The sequence below is a fragment of the Triticum urartu genome, chromosome 1 (assembly GCF_003073215.2).
Source record: "Triticum urartu cultivar G1812 chromosome 1, Tu2.1, whole genome shotgun sequence".
Classification (NCBI taxonomy): Eukaryota; Viridiplantae; Streptophyta; class Magnoliopsida; order Poales; family Poaceae; genus Triticum; species Triticum urartu.
The window spans coordinates 119,800,910-119,818,975 of NC_053022.1; the positions used below are offsets into that span (position 1 = coordinate 119,800,910).

At 42.4% G+C, this 18,066-nt stretch overlaps 1 protein-coding gene across 1 annotated transcript; it reads left to right on the forward strand.

Moving 5' to 3' along the window:
* The first annotated feature begins 10,565 nt into the window (after positions 1–10,565).
* Positions 10,566–16,453, forward strand: LOC125551211 (diacylglycerol O-acyltransferase 1-1-like). The gene is made up of 16 exons (XM_048714370.1): positions 10,566–11,048; positions 11,643–11,723; positions 11,830–11,903; positions 11,992–12,067; positions 12,252–12,319; positions 12,562–12,685; positions 13,347–13,445; positions 14,188–14,289; positions 14,370–14,506; positions 14,673–14,754; positions 14,870–14,890; positions 15,160–15,222; positions 15,307–15,354; positions 15,537–15,599; positions 15,906–15,959; positions 16,041–16,453. Exons 1-16 carry the CDS (start codon positions 10,704–10,706, stop codon positions 16,143–16,145), a joined length of 1,542 nt encoding a protein of 513 aa, XP_048570327.1. The 5' UTR covers positions 10,566–10,703; the 3' UTR covers positions 16,146–16,453.
* The last annotated feature ends 1,613 nt before the right edge of the window (positions 16,454–18,066 follow it).

Genomic DNA, 18,066 nt, shown 5'->3' on the forward strand with positions numbered 1-18,066 from the left:
GTAATGATCCTTTCTAGTAACTTTATTTAATTTGCGGAAATCAATTACCATTCTATAACCTGTAACAATTCTTTGTGGGATCAATTCATCTCTATCATTAGGAACAACAGTAATACCTCCCTTCTTAGGGACACAATGGGCAAGACTTACCCACTGGCTATCAGCAATAGGATAAATTATACCTGCCTCCAGAAGCTTTAGTATTTCATTCCTTACCACTTCTTTCATCTTAGGATTTAACTGTCGTTGGTGATCAACAACCGGTTTAGCGTCTTTCTCCAATTTTATTTTGTGCTGGCATAGAGTGGGACTAATGCCCTTAAGATCATCAAGAGTATATCCAATAGCAGCACGATGCTTCTTCAGAGTTTTTAATAATTTCTCTTCTTCCTGCTCTGAAAGGTTAGCACCAATAATAACAGCTTATATCTTCTTTTAAGATAAGCATATTTAAGAGTATCAGGTAATGGTTTAAGCTCAACATAGGGTCACCCTTGGGTGGAGGAGGATCCCCTAGAATTTCAACAGGCAAGTTGTGTTTCAAAATAGGCCCCTGTTTAAAGAATACTTCATCCATTTCCCTTCTTTCATTCATAAACATATCATTTTTATGGTCTAGCAAATATTGTTCTAAAGGATCATTAGGAGGCACGGCAATAGAAGCAAGACCAATAATTTCATCTTTACTAGGCAATTTTTTATCATGGGGTTGTCTATGAAATTTAGCAAAATTAAAATCATGAGACATATCCCCTAAACCAACAGTAACAATATCCTTTTTGCAGTCTATCTTAGCATTAACAGTATTCAAGAAGGGTCTACGAAATATAATGGGGAACCAAGAACAAGAAAATTAGTAGGATATTTAACTTTCCCACACAAGACTTCAACATCTCTAACAATCCTAATTGGTGAAATAGTATCTCTATTGGCAAGCTTAATAGTAATATCAATATCTTCTATTTTAGCAGGTGCAATATCATGCATAATTTCTTTGTATAAGGAATGAGGTATTGCACTCACACTAGCACCCATTTCACATAAGCCATGATAGCAATGATCTCCTATTTTAACAGAAACAACATGCATGCCTACAACAGGTCTATGTTTATTTTTAGTATCGGGTCTAGCAATTCTAGCAGCTTTATCATAGAAGTAAATAACATGCCCATCAATATTGTCGACCAAGAGGTCTTTAACCATAGCACTACTAGGTTCAACTTTAATTTGCTCAGGGGGTGTAGGTGTTCTAGCATTACTCTTATGAACCACAGTTGAAGCTTTAGCATGATCCTTTATTCTAGTAGGGAAAGGTGGTTTCTCAATATAAGCGGTAGGAACAATAGGATCAACATTATAAGTGATAGTCTTTTCTTCAACTTTAATAGGTTCAACTACTTTTAGTTCAATGGGAGGATGATATTTAAACCACTTCTCCTTAGGGAGATCAACATGAGTAGCAAATGATTACAAGAAAGAAGCTACTATCTCATAGTCAAGTCCATATTTAGTGCTAAATTCACGAAAAGCATCGGTATCCATAAAAGATTTAACACAATCAAACTTAGGTGTTATACCTGACTCCTTACCTTCGTCGAGTTCCCAATCTTCAGAGTTGCATTTAATTCTTTCCAATAAATCCCATCTGAATTCAATAGTCTTCATCATGAAAGAACCAGTACAAGAAGTATCGAGCATGGAGCGATTATTAAGAGAAAGCCGAGCATAAATTTTTTGAATAATAATTTCTCTTGAGAGCTCATGATTGGGGCATGAATATAACATTGACTTAAGCCTCCCCCAAGCTTGAGCGATACTTTCTCCTTCGCGAGGCCAAAAAATATTATAATTACGATCACGATGAACCAGATGCATAGGATAAAACTTCTGATGAAATTCCAATTTCAATCGGTTGTAGTTCCTTGATCCAATATCATCATAGAGCCTAAACCATTTCAATGTCCTTCCCTTCAAATATAAAGGGAAGGCCTTCTTCTTGATAACATCCTCGGGCATACCTGCAAGCTTAAATAATCCACAAACTTCATCCACATAGATTAGGTGCATATCGGGATGTAATGTTCCATCTCCTATAAAAGGATTAGCTAGCAGTTTCTCTATCATACCCGAGGGAATTTCAAAGTAAACATTTTCAGTAGGTTCAGTAGATTGAGGAGCAACCCTTTGCTCTACTGGTCGGGGTGAAGATACCCCGAACAAGCCCCTCAAAGGATTATTTTCCATAGTAACAAGTGACAGTAAATTTCAGCACACTATACAGATTTTTCCTTACCAAATTCCACCTACCAAAGGCGCTTCACTCCCCGGCAACGGCGCTAGAAAAGAGTCTTGATGATCCACAAGTATAGGGGATCTATCGTAGTCCTTTCGATAAGTAAGAGTGTTGAACCCAACGAGGAGCAGAAGGAAATGACAAGCAGTTTTCAGTAATGTATTCTTTGCAAGCACTGAAATTATCAGTAAACAGATAGTTTTGTGATAAGGCCATTCGTAACGGGTAACAAGTAACAAAAATAAACAAGGTGCAGCAAGGTGGCCTAATCCTTTTTGTAGCAAAGGACAAGCCTGGACAAACTCTTATATAAAGGAAAGCGCTCCCGAGGATACATGGGAATTATCGTCAAGCTAGTTTTCATCACCCTCATATGATTCACGTTCGTTACTTTGATAATTTGATATGTGGGTGGATCGGTGCTTGGGTACTGCCCTCCATTTTACAAGCATCCCACTTATGATTAACCCCCCTCGCAAGCATCCACAACTACGAAAGAAGAATTAAGGTAAACCTAACCATAGCATGAAACATATGGATCCAAATCAGCTCCTTACGAAGCAACGCATAAAATAGGTTTTAAGCTTCTGTCACTCTAGCAACCCATCATCTACTTATTACTTTCCAATGCCTTCCCCTAGGCCCAAACAATTGTGAGGTTTCATGTAGTCAACATTCACATAACACCACTAGAGGAAAGACAACATACATCTCATTAAAATATCAAACGAATACCAAATTCACATGACTACTTATAGCAAGACTTCTCCCATGTCCCCAGGAACAAACGTAACTACTCAAAAATCATATTCATGTTCATAATCAGAGGGGTATTAATATGCATAAAGGATCTGAACATATAATCTTCCACCGAATAAACCAACTAGCATCAACTACAAGGAGTAATCAACACTACTAGCAACCCACAGGTACCAATCTGAGGTTTTGAGACAAAGATCGGATACAAGAGATGAAATAGGGTTTGAGAGGAGATGGTGCTGGTGAATATGTCGATGGAGATTGACCCCCTCCCGATGAGAGGATCGATGGTGATGACGATGGTGACGATTTCCCCCTCCCGGAGGGATGTTCCCTGGCAGAACAGCTCCGCCGGAGCCCTAGATTGGTTCCGCCAAGGTTCCACCTTGAGACGGCGGCGCTTTGTCCTGAAAGCTTCCTTCTGTTTTTTTTCCAGGGCAAAAGACACCTTATACCAGAAGATGGGCATTGGGGGCCTGCCAGGTGGCCCGCGAGGCAGGGGGGCGCGCCTAGGGGGGTAGGGTGCGCCCCCACCCTTGTGGACGGTGGGTGGCCCCCCTCTGGTGCTTCCTTTGCCCAATATTTTATATATATATATATATATATATATATATATATATATATATATATATTCCAAAACTGATTCTCGTGGAGTTTCAGGACTTTTGGAGTTGTGCAGAATAGGTCTCTAATATTTGCTCCTTTTCCAGCCCAGAATTCTAGCTGTTGGCATTCTCCCTCTTTATGTAAACCTTGTAGATTAAAAGAGAAAAGGCATAAGTATTGTGACATAATGTGCAATAACAGCTCATGATGCAATAAATATCGATATAAAAGCATGATGCAAAGTGGACGTACCAATGTAGTCAAACTTCTTCACGATCCAACCGATCGAGTACCTCACATACGACACCTCCTCGTTCAGCACACGTTCAGCTTGGTGACGTCCTCAACTTCTTGATCCAGCAAGACGGCGAAGTAGTGGATGAGTTCCGGCAGCATGACGGCGTGTTGACGGTGATGGTGAAGCTATCTCCGCAGGGCTTCGCCTAAGCACTACGAAAATATGACCGAGGGACTAAACTGTGGAGGGATACGCCGCACACGGCTAAGCAATTGTCGTGGTTATGTGGGGCGCCCCTCCCACATATATATTGGTGGGGGAGGGGGAGAGGCCAAGAGGCGGTCCAAGTAGGATCGAATCCTACTTGCGCTCCTGCCCTTGGCCGCCCCCTTCCATATTTGCTTCTAGGAAGAAAGGAAAGGAGGGGGAGAGAAAGGAAGGGGGAGGCCGAATCCCCACTTTCCTTTCCTCCCCTAAGCCAGCTGCCATAGGAGGGACGCGCCAGCCCCTTGTGGGCTGGTGTGCTCCCCTCTTTTGGCCCAAATGGCCCATATACTTCCCGGGGGTGTCCGGAACCCCTTCTGTTGATCCGATAACTACCCGATGCACTCCGAAACTCTTTCGGTGTCCGAATATCATCGTCCTATATATCAATCTTTATCTCCGGACCATTACGGAGCTCTTTGTCATGTTCGTGATCTCATCCGGGACTCCGAACAACATTCTATCACCAAATCATATAACTCATATAACACTATATCTTCAACGAATGTTAAGCATGCGGACCCTAGCTACGGTTCGAGAACTATGTAGACATGACTGAGACACCTCTCTAGTCAATAATCAATAGCGGAACCTGGATGCCCATATTGGCTCCTACATATTCTACAAAGATCTTTATAGGTCAAACCTTATGATAATATACGTAATTCCCTTTGTCCAACGGTATGTTACTTGCCCGAGATTCGTTCGTCGGTATCTTGATACCTAGTTCAATCTCGTTACCGACAAGTCTCTTTACTCATTCCGTAATACATCATCTTGCAACTAACTCATTAGTCACTTTGCTTGTAAGGCTTCTTATGATGTGCATTACCGAGAGGGCCCAAAGATACCTCTCCGATACTCGGAGTGACAAATCCTAATCTCGATTTATGCCAACTCAACAAACACCTTCGGAGATACCTATAGAGCATCTTTACGATCACCCAGTTACGTTGTGATGTTTGATAGCACACAAGGTATTTCTTCGGTATCCGGGAGTTGCATAATCTCATAGTCGAAGGAATATGTATTTGACATTAAGAAAGCAATAGCAATAAACTGAGCGATCAATATGCTAAGCTAACGGATGGGTCTTATCCATCACATCATTCTCCTAATGATGTGATCCCGTTATCAAATGACAACACATGTCTATGGTTAGGAAACCTTAAACATCTTTGATCAATGAGCTAGTCTAGTAGAGGCTCACTAGGGACACGGTATTTGTTTATGTATTCACACATGTATTTAAGTTTCTGATCAATACAATTCTAGTATGAATAATAAACCTTTATCATGAATAAAAAAATATAAAATAACAACTTTATTATTGCCTCTAGGGCATATTTTTTCAGGGTCGGCGCGTTGGAGTTGCGCTACACCTATGTTGTATGTGCCCTCAGAGCAACCCCAATTGGGCGACCCAAACGGACGCGCTTTTTTGTCTGTTTGGGTCGGTCATCCGCTCGTCCGTGTCCACTTTTTTATTTGGGTCTGCCAGTGTGCCCAACGGGGGCAGACGCATTTGGTGATATGTCCGTCCCGGCATTCCATCGAACACCTGGTGGGTGAATTGCCCGTAGCTACGATGCTGCCGCCCCGAGCTCCTACGGCGCACTGCTGCCCGCAGACCAGGCCAACGCCTGGCAACTCCGAGGCCGAACTGCTCGCGAACGAGGCCGTGCTGGCGATGAAGCCGTGGGGTCGCATGCCCGTGCCCGCCTATGCCCCGCGTTGCGCGCTCGCGCCCGCCCGTGCCCGTGCTCGTGCTCCCCGTGTTGCGCGCTTGCGCCCGCCCGTGCCCGTGCTCCCCGTGTTGCGCGCTCGCGCCCGCCCGTGCCCGTGCCTGTGTGCGTGCTCCCCGCGTTGTGCGCTCGCGTCCGCCCACACTTGTGCTCCCTGTGTCCCGCTCGCACCAGCACGCACATCGGCCAGGCAGCGGCGACTAGCTAGCTCAGCAGCACCAGCACGCACGCACGGCCAGCGATGGCTCGCTAGATAGCAGGGCCGGGCCGGCAAAATCCGGAGCCCTGTGAGAAACAAAAAAGGGCTCTATATATCTCACTAAAAACAATAAACTAACGATTAATTATAATGTATATATCTTGCATTTGTAAGAACCAGATTGATGTTTCTTCATGATGACTCAAAATTGTATTATTAAAATACAAGATAAAAAAGATGAATAAAATAAAATTGAAGTTATATAGTACCATATATCAATTAAAAATCACGTGTCAATGTTTTGCAATTAGACGAACAGTCTAATTTAGCTAGTTTTGGGTCATGTCCGGTTGAATTACTACACTACGATCTTTAACTAAGGAGGTAAAAACCGATCTCTAACAAAGTAACAATCCCTACCAAAAATTAATTAAGAAATTAGGATTTAGGATTTAGGAGTAGGAACCGAAGTTAATCTAAAAGGAGGATTCGCTAAGCACCTGAAACTGCTGGAGGCTGGAGTTGGTTAGTCGGTCACGAATTGATCTGACGAGGTGACAAAGTCTGAAAATTAGAAAAGGAAGCTAGAAAGGCAATGACAGCGGTGTGAATCCTATCGCTCTGATGAGGCGAAGGCAACGACCGATGAGGTGGTCCTGTAGGGGCGCCGACGGGTGACGAGGCTGCTGTTGGCCTGTGGCGGTTTCCCGATACGATCCTGTTTCCATCGTTAGATCAAGCAGTTTCCTTTTTTTTGATAAAAGACCGATCGAGTTTTTTGAGAAGAAAAAGATCGATCGAGTTGAGCGATGAGCTGACAAGCACCGTCGCTCAATGGCCCCGACTCAGGCCCAGCTCAACCCCCTATGGTTGAGGCAACTTCGAGAGCAATTAGTTAACGAGCGCTCCTTCGGGAGCCTCGCAATGATTGGCGCGCTTTGACGCGCTCTCAGCCATTTGTCACGTATCGCGTCTTTGGACGTTTTTTTGGATTTTTTTTACTTTTTCGCATGCGTTTTCAGCTTTTTAAACAGTTTTTTCAGGTTTCTTCAACGTTTTGGTTTTTCATCGATCTTCATTAGCTTTTCAATCAAATTCTTTTTTGGAAAAAAATATTTTACGTGAAAAAACGCGTTTTCTTCATGGGAGTCACGGTTTTGCTTCTACCGGAGGCATGGTTTTGCTTTTCTGAAAATCACGGCCGTGCCTCTCGAAAACGAAAAAAAACGTGTTTTCTGTCTTTTCTCCTTTCGCAAGAGTCACGGTTTTGCTTCCGCGAGAGGCATGGGTGTGCTTTCGCGAGAGTCATGGTTTTGCTTTCCCGAGAAGCATGGTTGTGCTTTCGCGAGAGTCATGGCTGTGCCTCTCGGAAAGGGAAAAAAACGTGTTTTCTATTTTTTCCTTTCGCGAGAGTCACGGTTTTGCTTCCGCAAGAGTCACGATTGTGCTTTCACGAGAGTCACGGTCGTGCCTCCTCGGAAACGAAAAAAACACGTTTTCTCTTTTTTTTTTCTTCCGCGAGAGTCATGGTTTTGCTTCCGTGAGAGGCACGGTTGTGATTTCGTGAGAGGCACGGGCGTGCCTCTTTCGGAAAGGGAAAAAACCCGTGCTCCCGGTTTGGTTTTTTCGTCCGTTTTTTGTGAAAAAAAAGTCGTCAAAACCTATCAACATGGGATCTAGTTTTGAAGATCTCGACACAAGGAATCCAATGATGAAAGCGATTCGAAATTTGGACGCACGATTTGAGAGATAAAACGTTTTGAATAAACGGATCTACGAAAAAAGAGAAAACTCCCAGGTTGCGACAAGTGGCGCGCTGCATATGCGCCACTTGTCGCAACTAAGGAAATTGGAGTGATCTTTACAACGACTACTCCTTAATTAGTGATTTCGGGCAATTCCTATGCACTTTTTTGTTAGGAAAAACTGAGAGGTCCTATATGCACACCACGCGCTGAGAACACAGGGGGCCCATGTGCGGCCGGCACGCCGCCTGTTTTTTGTCTTTTTCTTTGCATTTTTATTTATTTTTCAACAATTCGGGATATCAAATTGCTTTTAGATTTCGGTAAAAGTTGCTAATTTAAAAAAAAACAATCATGATTTCGAAAAAAATCATTATTTCAGAAATATGCTCGGAAATTCAAAAAATGGTCATGAAATTTTAAAAATGTTTACGAATTAAAAAAATGTTCATGATTTTAAAAAAATCATGCATTCGCGAAATGTTCATGAATTTGCAAAAAAATGTTCACAAATTTAAAAAATGTTCACGAATTTTAGAAAATGTCCATGATCTCAAAAGGTTCATGCATTCGCGAAATGTTCACAAATTTGCAAAAAATGTTAATGATTACAAAAAATTGTCTAGAATTTAAGATAATGTTCATGGTTAAAAAATGTTCGTGAATTTGAAAGAATGTTCACGTATTTGTAAAAAGTGTTCATGATTCCAAAGGATTGAACTTTTTTTTGAATTTGATGAACATATTTTGAACATCGTTGAACAAATTTGGCATTTTGTGAACATTTTTTTAATTTGAAGAACTAAATTTGTGTTAGAGAAATTTTTTGGAAAAAATTATGAACAAAATTTGCATTTGATGAACATTATTTTGAAAAAATGATGAACAAATTTTTAACTCAGTGAACAAATTTTGAATGTGATGAACATTTCTTGAATCTGATGAACAAAAAATTCAATAAAAAAAAAGAAACCGATGAACATTTTTTTAGTTTGGTGAACAACTTTTGAATTTTTATGAACATTTTTTAAGTCTGATGAACAAAAAGTTGAATTATATGGACATTTTTTTGGACTGTTGAACATTTATTTGCATGGTTGAACATATTTTGAATTCGATGAACAAAAAAATTTGTTAACGAATTCGAAATAAAAAAATGCCAAAAATAGTCAAAAAGTGAAGAAGAAGAGAACAAAAAAAGGAAAGAAAAAACAAAAAATAAAAAGAAAAAAATAAAGAAAAATTGAATAGAACAGAAAACGGAAAAAACCAGTATAAAAAACATAAAAAAAACAAACCGGTTCTGGGAAGGTTCTAGAACCTTCCCAAAACCGGCAGAACCATAGAAAGGGAAGCGAACTGGACCGGCCCGATAACGGAAGGAAAGGGGGGGGGGGGGGGGTACGTGTTACGACTTACGCGCCATATAGGAACCCCGGAAAAACTATGCCTATATAAAATCCCCCTCACCCAAATTATGGGCCTTATGCGGGCCTCATATTTGGCACCAGTATTGACCTGGTCTGCTAGCTAGCTAGCACGTGCGCGCGACGGGCAGCCATACCACACGCATGCTCAAGCAGCAGCCACTAGCTAGCACGCGCACGTGGTGGCCAGCAAAACACCAGCACACGCGCTTGGCCAGCGGCGGCTAGCTAGCTTGCACGCTCGTGCGGCGGCAGTACTAGCACGCACATGCGGCGGGTAGCTCGGCCACTGGTGAAGCAGTGGCGACAGTGGAGGCCGGCAAGGCGCTCGTGGCGGATGGGAAACTGCTGCACCGGCGGTATGCCCAGCTGCGTCGGCACCGCGGCATGCTTTGTGCCGACGTAGGTGGGCTAGAAAGAGAGGAGAGGAGGAGAGAGAAAGGGGTCGGATGGGTGAGTTGGTTCTTTTGTTTGGATGACAGATGGACCAGCTTCGATGTGCAGCGGACGCAGTCGGATGAAGAGGACACAGAAAACGTTCGTTTTATACATGCTTCGGACTGAAATCAGTCCTAAAATTGTGACCGAAATGACTTTGAGCGAATAGAAAACGAACTCCGCATGGTAAATTCTCATGTTTTGACCCTTTTTTGAAACCTATTCAAGATTTGACCCTAGTTTAATTTTTTTTCGAGATCTGACCCTTTTGCTATCGCCAGAGTCCATGATGATAGGGTCTAACAACATACCGCCAGGGACTTTGGCGGTAGGAAACATCGCTACTGCCAACCTGGCTGGCGGTAGCCTGCACAACCCTACCACCAAGGTGCTTGGCGGTAGGCACGAGCACACGCTGTGTTCAATACTTAGGAGATTTTTGGCGGTAGGGCATGCAACCCTACCGCCAGAGCCCTTGGTAATAGGCTGTTATACCCTACCGCCATGGTCCCTGACGGTAGTAAAAGAGTCAGATCTTAAAAAAAAATTAAACTAGGATCAAATCTCGAATAGATTTTAAAAAAAAGTCAAAACACGAAATTTAGCCACTCCGCGTTGGGTCTTGATTTTGGTCCGCGTACGGAGATCGTACCGGGTGGAGGATTCGGATCGGTGCGTTGGATTCGCTCTCAGCGGACCGAAATCTTTTCCCGCCGCACATGGCACTCGGACTCCCAACAACAGACACATTCCCTGGAAAAAAAAATACTGCTACGTTCCCTGAAAATAAGAAACCCAACAGACACGTGGGTCCCACGCCAGCCTCCTCCCGATCCGAGGTGTGATACCACCGATCGACGGAAAGCCGGCCTTGCTGTACGTCACCACCGGGGAAGGCCTTCTCCTCTCGTCTCGACGTCTCCTCTCCTCCTCCAAATCGAGAGGCCATAGAGAGAGAGAGGGTCAGAGAGAGAAACCTAGCCCCTTGAATGGAGGACTCGAACGGCGCCGAGATCAAGGCCCCGCCGCCAGTCCAGCGACGCCCGCCGCGCCCGCGTGGAGGCGGCTTCACCCCCGAGGGCTTCGTGGCCGCGCTTCGCCGCCGGCTGAGCTCCGGTGCCGCGGTGGCCGCGCGTGCCAGCTTCGCGGCGGACTCTGGGGACGAGTCCGGCCCCCCCGAGTCCTCCTCGTCGCACAGCCGCCGCGACTCAAGCGGGGACACCTCGTCCGCCGGCGGCCCCGGGGACTTCACCGCGTTCAGCTTCCGCGCGGCTGCCCCAGTCCACCGGAAGGCGAAGGAGAGTCCCCTGAGCTCCGACGCCATCTTCAAGCAGGTGGGCTCCTCCCGCTCTGGCCCCCATTTCGTTAACAGACCTAACGAAACTTCGTTTAAATGCTTAGCTCTGTCGGTTGCTCAATTGTTTATTTGGGTCTGAATTTCATTATGACTGTTATGTAACGATAATTCAGGCGTTTCCTTGTCATAAAAAGTTGCTGCTCTTTTGGGTCGAAATCTGAAAGAAGATATGTTTTTGATGCGTGCGAGAAGCACAAATCTAGTACAGTGCAGTAGTATGATTTTATTTTTTTGCGGGGGTGCACTATGATTGGAAGGTTGGTCGCGGAATCACGTGATTTATGTGGTCAGATAGATGGTCACTGGTAGTTGTGGGTTTAACTCACGTGCTTTCTTTTTCAGTGTGATATGTGACCATAGTTGATAAGCACGATACGTTAGTGCTTTATTAGGTAACTCAGGTCGCACGCTGAAATGCAACGGACATAGCTATCCTTTTTGCTAATGATTTGTCCTTGGCCTTTTTTTTTCTATTGCTTGTGCTTTTCCGTCAGAGCTGTTTTATGGATGGCATATCTTCCAGCTGCCAGAGTCATTGTTCTCTGATACTTTTTCTTGTCATTTGTAACAGAGTCATGCAGGCCTTTTCAATCTGTGCATTGTTGTTCTCGTTGCAGTGAACGGCAGGCTGATTATTGAGAACTTAATGAAGGTTTTTATCTGCCTTTTCTCATCTAGTAAATATAAACCATCCCCTCACTTCGTCATAGACGTACCGTATTTGTTTATCAGTCTTTTACTCCTGATGCTGTTTGCAGTATGGCTTATTAATACGAGCTGGCTTTTGGTTCAACTCTACATCATTGCGGGACTGGCCACTTCTAATGTGCTGGTAATATTCAGTTCTGCTATAGTGTATGCCGTTGTGTTTGCTTAATGCCTTCAATGAACTGATCGTGTTTACGATTTTCCTGGTCCAGCCTTAGTCTACCAGCCTTCCCCCTTGGTGCATTTTCAGTTGAGCAGTTGGCGTTCCGTAATGTTATTACTGATGCTGTAAGCCGGGACTCTCTTAACTATATATCGTGCATCTTACTTTACTGATATACCGCATTCTAATGAACATCTTGAGTTGCCCATGTTTTGTGTAGATCTTGGGTTCTCTTGTTATATCTATCATTTCTTCATATTTTTGTACTCTTGCACGAACTAACACCTATGTTTTACTCATTCTTTGCAGGTTGCTACCTGTCTTCATATCATTCTTACAACAGCTGAAATTGTATATCCTGTGCTTGTCATTCTTATGTAAGAACATTCATCTTTTCGAATTTATGTGAAATAAGAGAGCTTCAGTTACATGCCAAGAATGTCACATAGAGGCATAACAAAGTGCATGCACACATATACCATATATCACATCTGAATGCTGTTTCTAGCTTCAACATAGAATTGCATTTCATTCTTAACTCCCAAAGTTAAAGCTTTTGCAATGATAGGATATCATTGCTCTGCATTTCCCTGATACCACATGCTGCCACTTGGTTCAGGTGTGATTCTGCGGTTGTGTCTGGTTTTTTGTTGATGTTTATTGCATGCATTGTTTGGCTGAAGCTCGTATCTTTTGCCCATACAAACCATGACATAAGGCAATTAACCATTAGTGGTAAGAAGGTATGTTTCCATAATTTTCATTCCTTTTGTTTTGTGGGCTTTCATACTCAGTTTGATTGGGGTGGATTGGGCCACAGCCAACAAATAGCAGGTCCTGACACTTCCCCTTGTTTCACTTTCTTATGAATATATCTGAAATGTTTTCCAGCACGATCATAAACATATACCTTATGGTACTTACTCCCTTGGGATTCTTGTATTTGCACTTCAACAGAGATGCATGTCGAAAGTATTGGATTACCAAGGTTAATTTTTTTTATAGGATTACCCCTCTTTACTAGCCCACTTATTTCTCTTGGATGATTTGTTATTTTAGTAGTACTTATAAATGCCCAAACCAAGGGCAGAGTCTGGACTGGGATGGTGGTGGTGTGTGTTGGGGATATAGAGGGGAAAAAGTTAGCTGTCTCAGAACAAATCACATGGCCCGCTTCTCTAATGCTGGTACTACAGCTTGAAAATTCTTAGGTGATACGTTCTACCCAATTTCTTAAATAAATTGCTATTTTAATGGATGAACTGTTCAGTTCCTAAAATTTCCATGAAACGCTGCTTCTGTTCCTCGGTCTTATTGTTTGCTCTTCTGTGCAGCTTTTTGTTTTGATACTATTGCTATCTTATTAAGCTTTGTTTTGCTCCACAATAACATTCCATCTATTAGGTTGATAATGCACCCAGCACAGATGACATGGATAGTTTACAAGCTCCAACTTTAGGGAGCCTAGTATACTTCATGATGGCTCCAACACTGTGCTATCAGGTATGTTTCTGATCATCCTGCATAGAGAGGCAGTTGTAAACGCATCGTGCTAATCCTGACTTCTAGAAGGTAGTTATTCTGATTGGATGATTTAATGATTCCACAGCCATATTTCCATCATATTTGGCAGAGGAACCACGGCACATGTATCTTATACTTTTACGGCCTAATATATCATTTTGTTTCTTTGATTTTAACAAAATTATGTCATTTCTCCGACTTATTTCAACAAGGTAGAAAATGTTTCCCTACAAAGATTATGATGCAAATCTGAAGTTTACGCGCTTGTTAGCAAGGCACTCAGAAGATAGATTGCAGTCCTCTGAGCCTCTTTTCGGCTAGCTTTGATTCCATTTCGTGTATTTACATATATTTATATAATACTCACCTACAACTCAATGTCTTGGGGGAACCGTCATATACTCCCTCCGAGTCCGATCCAAAATAAGCGTTGCAGTTTTGAACCAGGGTTAGTTCAAAACTGCGACCCTTATTATGGATCGGAGGTAGTACAACGCTAACCTAGAGGTCTCGAGTTAATTGTACTTGAGTCTGTATGCAGTTTCGTTGGTCAGTAGTGACTGCCAGTTGACAATACCGCATGCTCTTATTGTTGGAGCATTTATCTTATCAGCGTCATTTATTGTTTAAATTACAATTTTCATTTCCATCTAGCTGCGAAAGGGATTGTAGGAGGTTATTTGCTGTTCAAATGAACTAATTATTGGTATTAATTATGCAGCCAAGTTATCCTCGAACTGAAAATGTTAGAAAAGGGTGGCTGATTCGTCAAATTATTCTGTACTTGATATTTACAGGTATTCAAGGTTTCATTATTGAGCAGGTAAGCCATTTCATCTTTCTATGTCTTACAAAATACTGAACATGGTTCTTAATCATCTATTGACTTTTTTGAAATTGCAGTACATAAATCCAATCGTCGTGAACTCTCAACATCCATTGAAAGGCGGACTTCTGAATGCTATAGAGACTGTTCTGAGGCTCTCATTACCAAATGTTTACTTATGGCTTTGCATGTTCTATTGCTTTTTCCATCTCTGGTAAATGCCTATTCATCAATCAAGAGAATAGTTAATTTCAGTACATCACGGGATGAAAGTCTATTTGTTTTTGAATTTGTTCTCTGGATTATCCGTCACATAGAAATTCTCTTAAACACTCTCGGAATAATGCAGATTTACAGTTTGAACTCATATTGTTACACAGGTTAAATATACTTGCTGAGATTCTTCGTTTTGGTGACCGTGAATTCTACAAAGACTGGTGGAATGCAAAAACAATTGATGAGGTGAAATACAAAAGTTCTTGAAGTTAGTACTGATTTTCTTCTCACTTAAACACACCTAATTTTGTGTATGATATTTGCTTCTGCTGCATGTGCTTCTGTACTCGGGTGGTGTTAGTATTGGCGAAAATGGAACATGGTATGCTAGTCTTTTCTCAACCATGCTACTTTTTGCAAGCTGCTTGTAATAAAAAACAATATCTGTACATAAGCTTGCATCTTTCCGATGGAGTTATAATCTTTTTCCTATTCAAAGGTCAAAGAAATGTCAAGCTCAAAATGGAGTTTTTTTTTATAAGAATGAATTTGATATTTTTTTTCTGCTATATTGCTTGCTGTTGGTCTGTTAATTTCTTTGTTCATTTTCCACTTTCATGGTTTTAATATGGATGATGTCTATGTTCACAGCCCGTGCATAAATGGATTGTTCGTCATATATATTTTCCTTGCATGCGAAGTGGTATATCGAAGGTAAATTGCAAGATGTTAAACTGCTATGCTGGGCATGCGTTGTACATAGTTTATGTTTGGTCATTTGTGCTGTTTTTCTTGCAGGAAGTTGCTGTTTTTGTATCATTTTTTGTATCTGCCGTGCTCCATGAGGTAAACTTGCTCCTTTGCCTTCCCTCACATAACCACACTAATTATCTAGCACTCTTTAACCACTTTTGGCACTTGTTGGGTCACTTGGGTGGCTTACTTTGTTCTCTGTTTGATGTTCAATAAAAGTAGCATCTCGTCCTGTTGTGGGTAAATCATGATACCTTTTGATTATTGTACACCAGCTTGTTGTTGCTGTCCCCTGCCGAATTCTCAAGTTCTGGGCATTCTTAGGGATCATGCTGCAGGTATGCCAAAACTTATTGCTGCATCATAGAATATTGTGCAAGATATGTTGTTAATTTCTAACTTAAATTGTGGTCACTTTTGAGAGTCATCCTATATGTTGTCTCTTGTCTTCTACTCTAGTAGTATGTTGTAAGATACTACCTCTGTTTATAAATATAAGATGTTTTGGCAGTTCAATTTAAACTGCCAAAACGACTTATATTTAGGAACAGAGGTTGTACTTGATAGTAAGTAGGTCCGTCCTGGTGTATCATCTAAGACAGCGAACTTTGCTTACATCATCTCCTTTTCTCCCTTGTTACCAGATCCCCCTTATCACATTGACATCATGCCTCAAAAACAAATTCAGGGATACAATGGTTAGCCATCCTTTCCTTGTTTCCTACTAAAGGGTTCTACTTTCATGTAAACTAGTTCTAATTTATAGTCACCTTCAACAGGCCGGCAACATGATATTTTGGTTCTTTTTCTGCATCTACGGCCAGCCTATGTGCGTTCTCCTGTACTACCATGATGTGATGAACAGGATTGGGAAGACAGAATAGAGCCACATATTCTTTCTTATTCCACTTTGGACCAACGGATTCAGAGAAGCAATAATATGTACAACATGAAACCACATAATTTCTTACACTGCAACAATCTTTCTTGGAAAATCTAGCAGCTAACTAGTCGTGGGCATTATTGTACATGTACATAAGCTTATGTTTTTCACATTCTACTTGTAAAAATCCTGCCCAGCCCCCCCGCGCCCCAGTAGCAACGGTGTGGCTATTCCCCACCCTTTGAAAAGATTAATTCAACTGCTATTGAAATTTTCATTATTTATTTACAAGAGATCTGGTTGGAACAACCCCAAACTGTTATATAACTGCTGTATTTGCTCTTAGATTGCATACCTTTTGCTATCGAATCATGTTAGAGCAAGCGCCGGCATCTGAAATGCCGGATAAGATCAGACTTGGCCAACAAAAAATTGTCAATTTCGTTACTACAAAAAGCACCAACAGCACACCATTTTTTCTTGAAAAGTCTCGAAGGGCTCATAGAGCTCTCCATTAATTCATAGCGGTGAAGCTACAAAGCTCACTACAGGACTCAAGAAAATAGAAATTTATGGACTGGTTCTTGAAACTTGCAAGGAGGACCCTAACTCTAGATATAAGATTGCAATCAGGTCCAAAAAGCAACTCCTGCTCAGATTCACGCCGGTTGCATCATTGCACCGTCTCTCGTTGGAGAAAGGATGGATGGACTCCAAGCCGATCTTGCGTTGCCTCCCTATAGGAACTGTCGAGAGGAAAGGGAGGAGCATCCAGGCTTTGACTGGCCGCCCTTCGGCCATAGAATACGTTGGCGAATCTTGTAAGTGCCAGGATCCAGACTATTGAAGACTGAATTAAGCACTTCTATTTAGACTTTCAAAGATAATTTGACGATCGAGTTCTAGGGTTTATAACTTGTGAAGGGCGGGGGGGGGGGGGGGGGAGGGGACAACCCAGTTACAAACAATGACGCGGGAGCCGCGGGCAACCGTCCGATGAAGAATCGAGGGGCAATAGCAGCTCACAGGGGCATCTTCATGGGTGAGCTGTTGGATAGGAGTCAATGGCCGGAGAGTCATCCGACAAGTAGAAATAGGTGAGGAGTGTGTAGTTCTTCAGTTAACATTGATGGAGCCTGACAACACCCCCAAAATGAAACCGATTTTGTCCTCAAGCGTGAAACAAAAAACCTTTTGAATGAAGGCCGAATCTTCCCAAGTAGTTGTTTTGACATGCATGTTCACCCATTTGAATAACTAGTGCACAACTGGAATGCTGGTGTTGCCCCTACAGCCAGACTCCATTTTGATGAGTCCATTTGCATCCACCAAAGGAAGGTATCTTGTAGGAATGACATGAGAGCCAATGTGTTTCTTGACTTGACTAACATGGAGGGTATGATGCAATTGACACCCCTCTGGAAGTAAAAGTTCTATGCTGTGTTACCAACCTTTTCTAGAACTCTGAAAGGGCCATAGAACTTGGAATGCAGTTTCAGAAACGTGTTAAGCTCAAGGATGTATGTCCGTATGGTTGTAACTTTAAGTAAACCATGTCTCCCACCAAGAACTCTCTATCTTTCCTTTTCTTATAAGCATAATGTTTCATTCTCTCTTGCGCCTTCAAGAAATTCTCTTTGGTTACTTCCGGAACTAGCTATCTAGCTCTCTGCTAATGGAGTAAAGTGTCACTGTCGGGGCAAATAGAGTCTGGTAGAGCTAATTCGGCAACTGTCGGGGTCTAAGAACCGGACATTGGGTTGTTAGCTGCAACCCTTTGTGAGTTCGACCAGGGACTGAACGCGTCTAGCTTCCTAGGTCATAGTTGATTGAAGATGGAAGAACAGAGAGAAGAACAAATAGGGGATACCCAGGTTCAGGCCACCATGTTGGTGTAATACCCTACTCCCGCACTGCTCTTT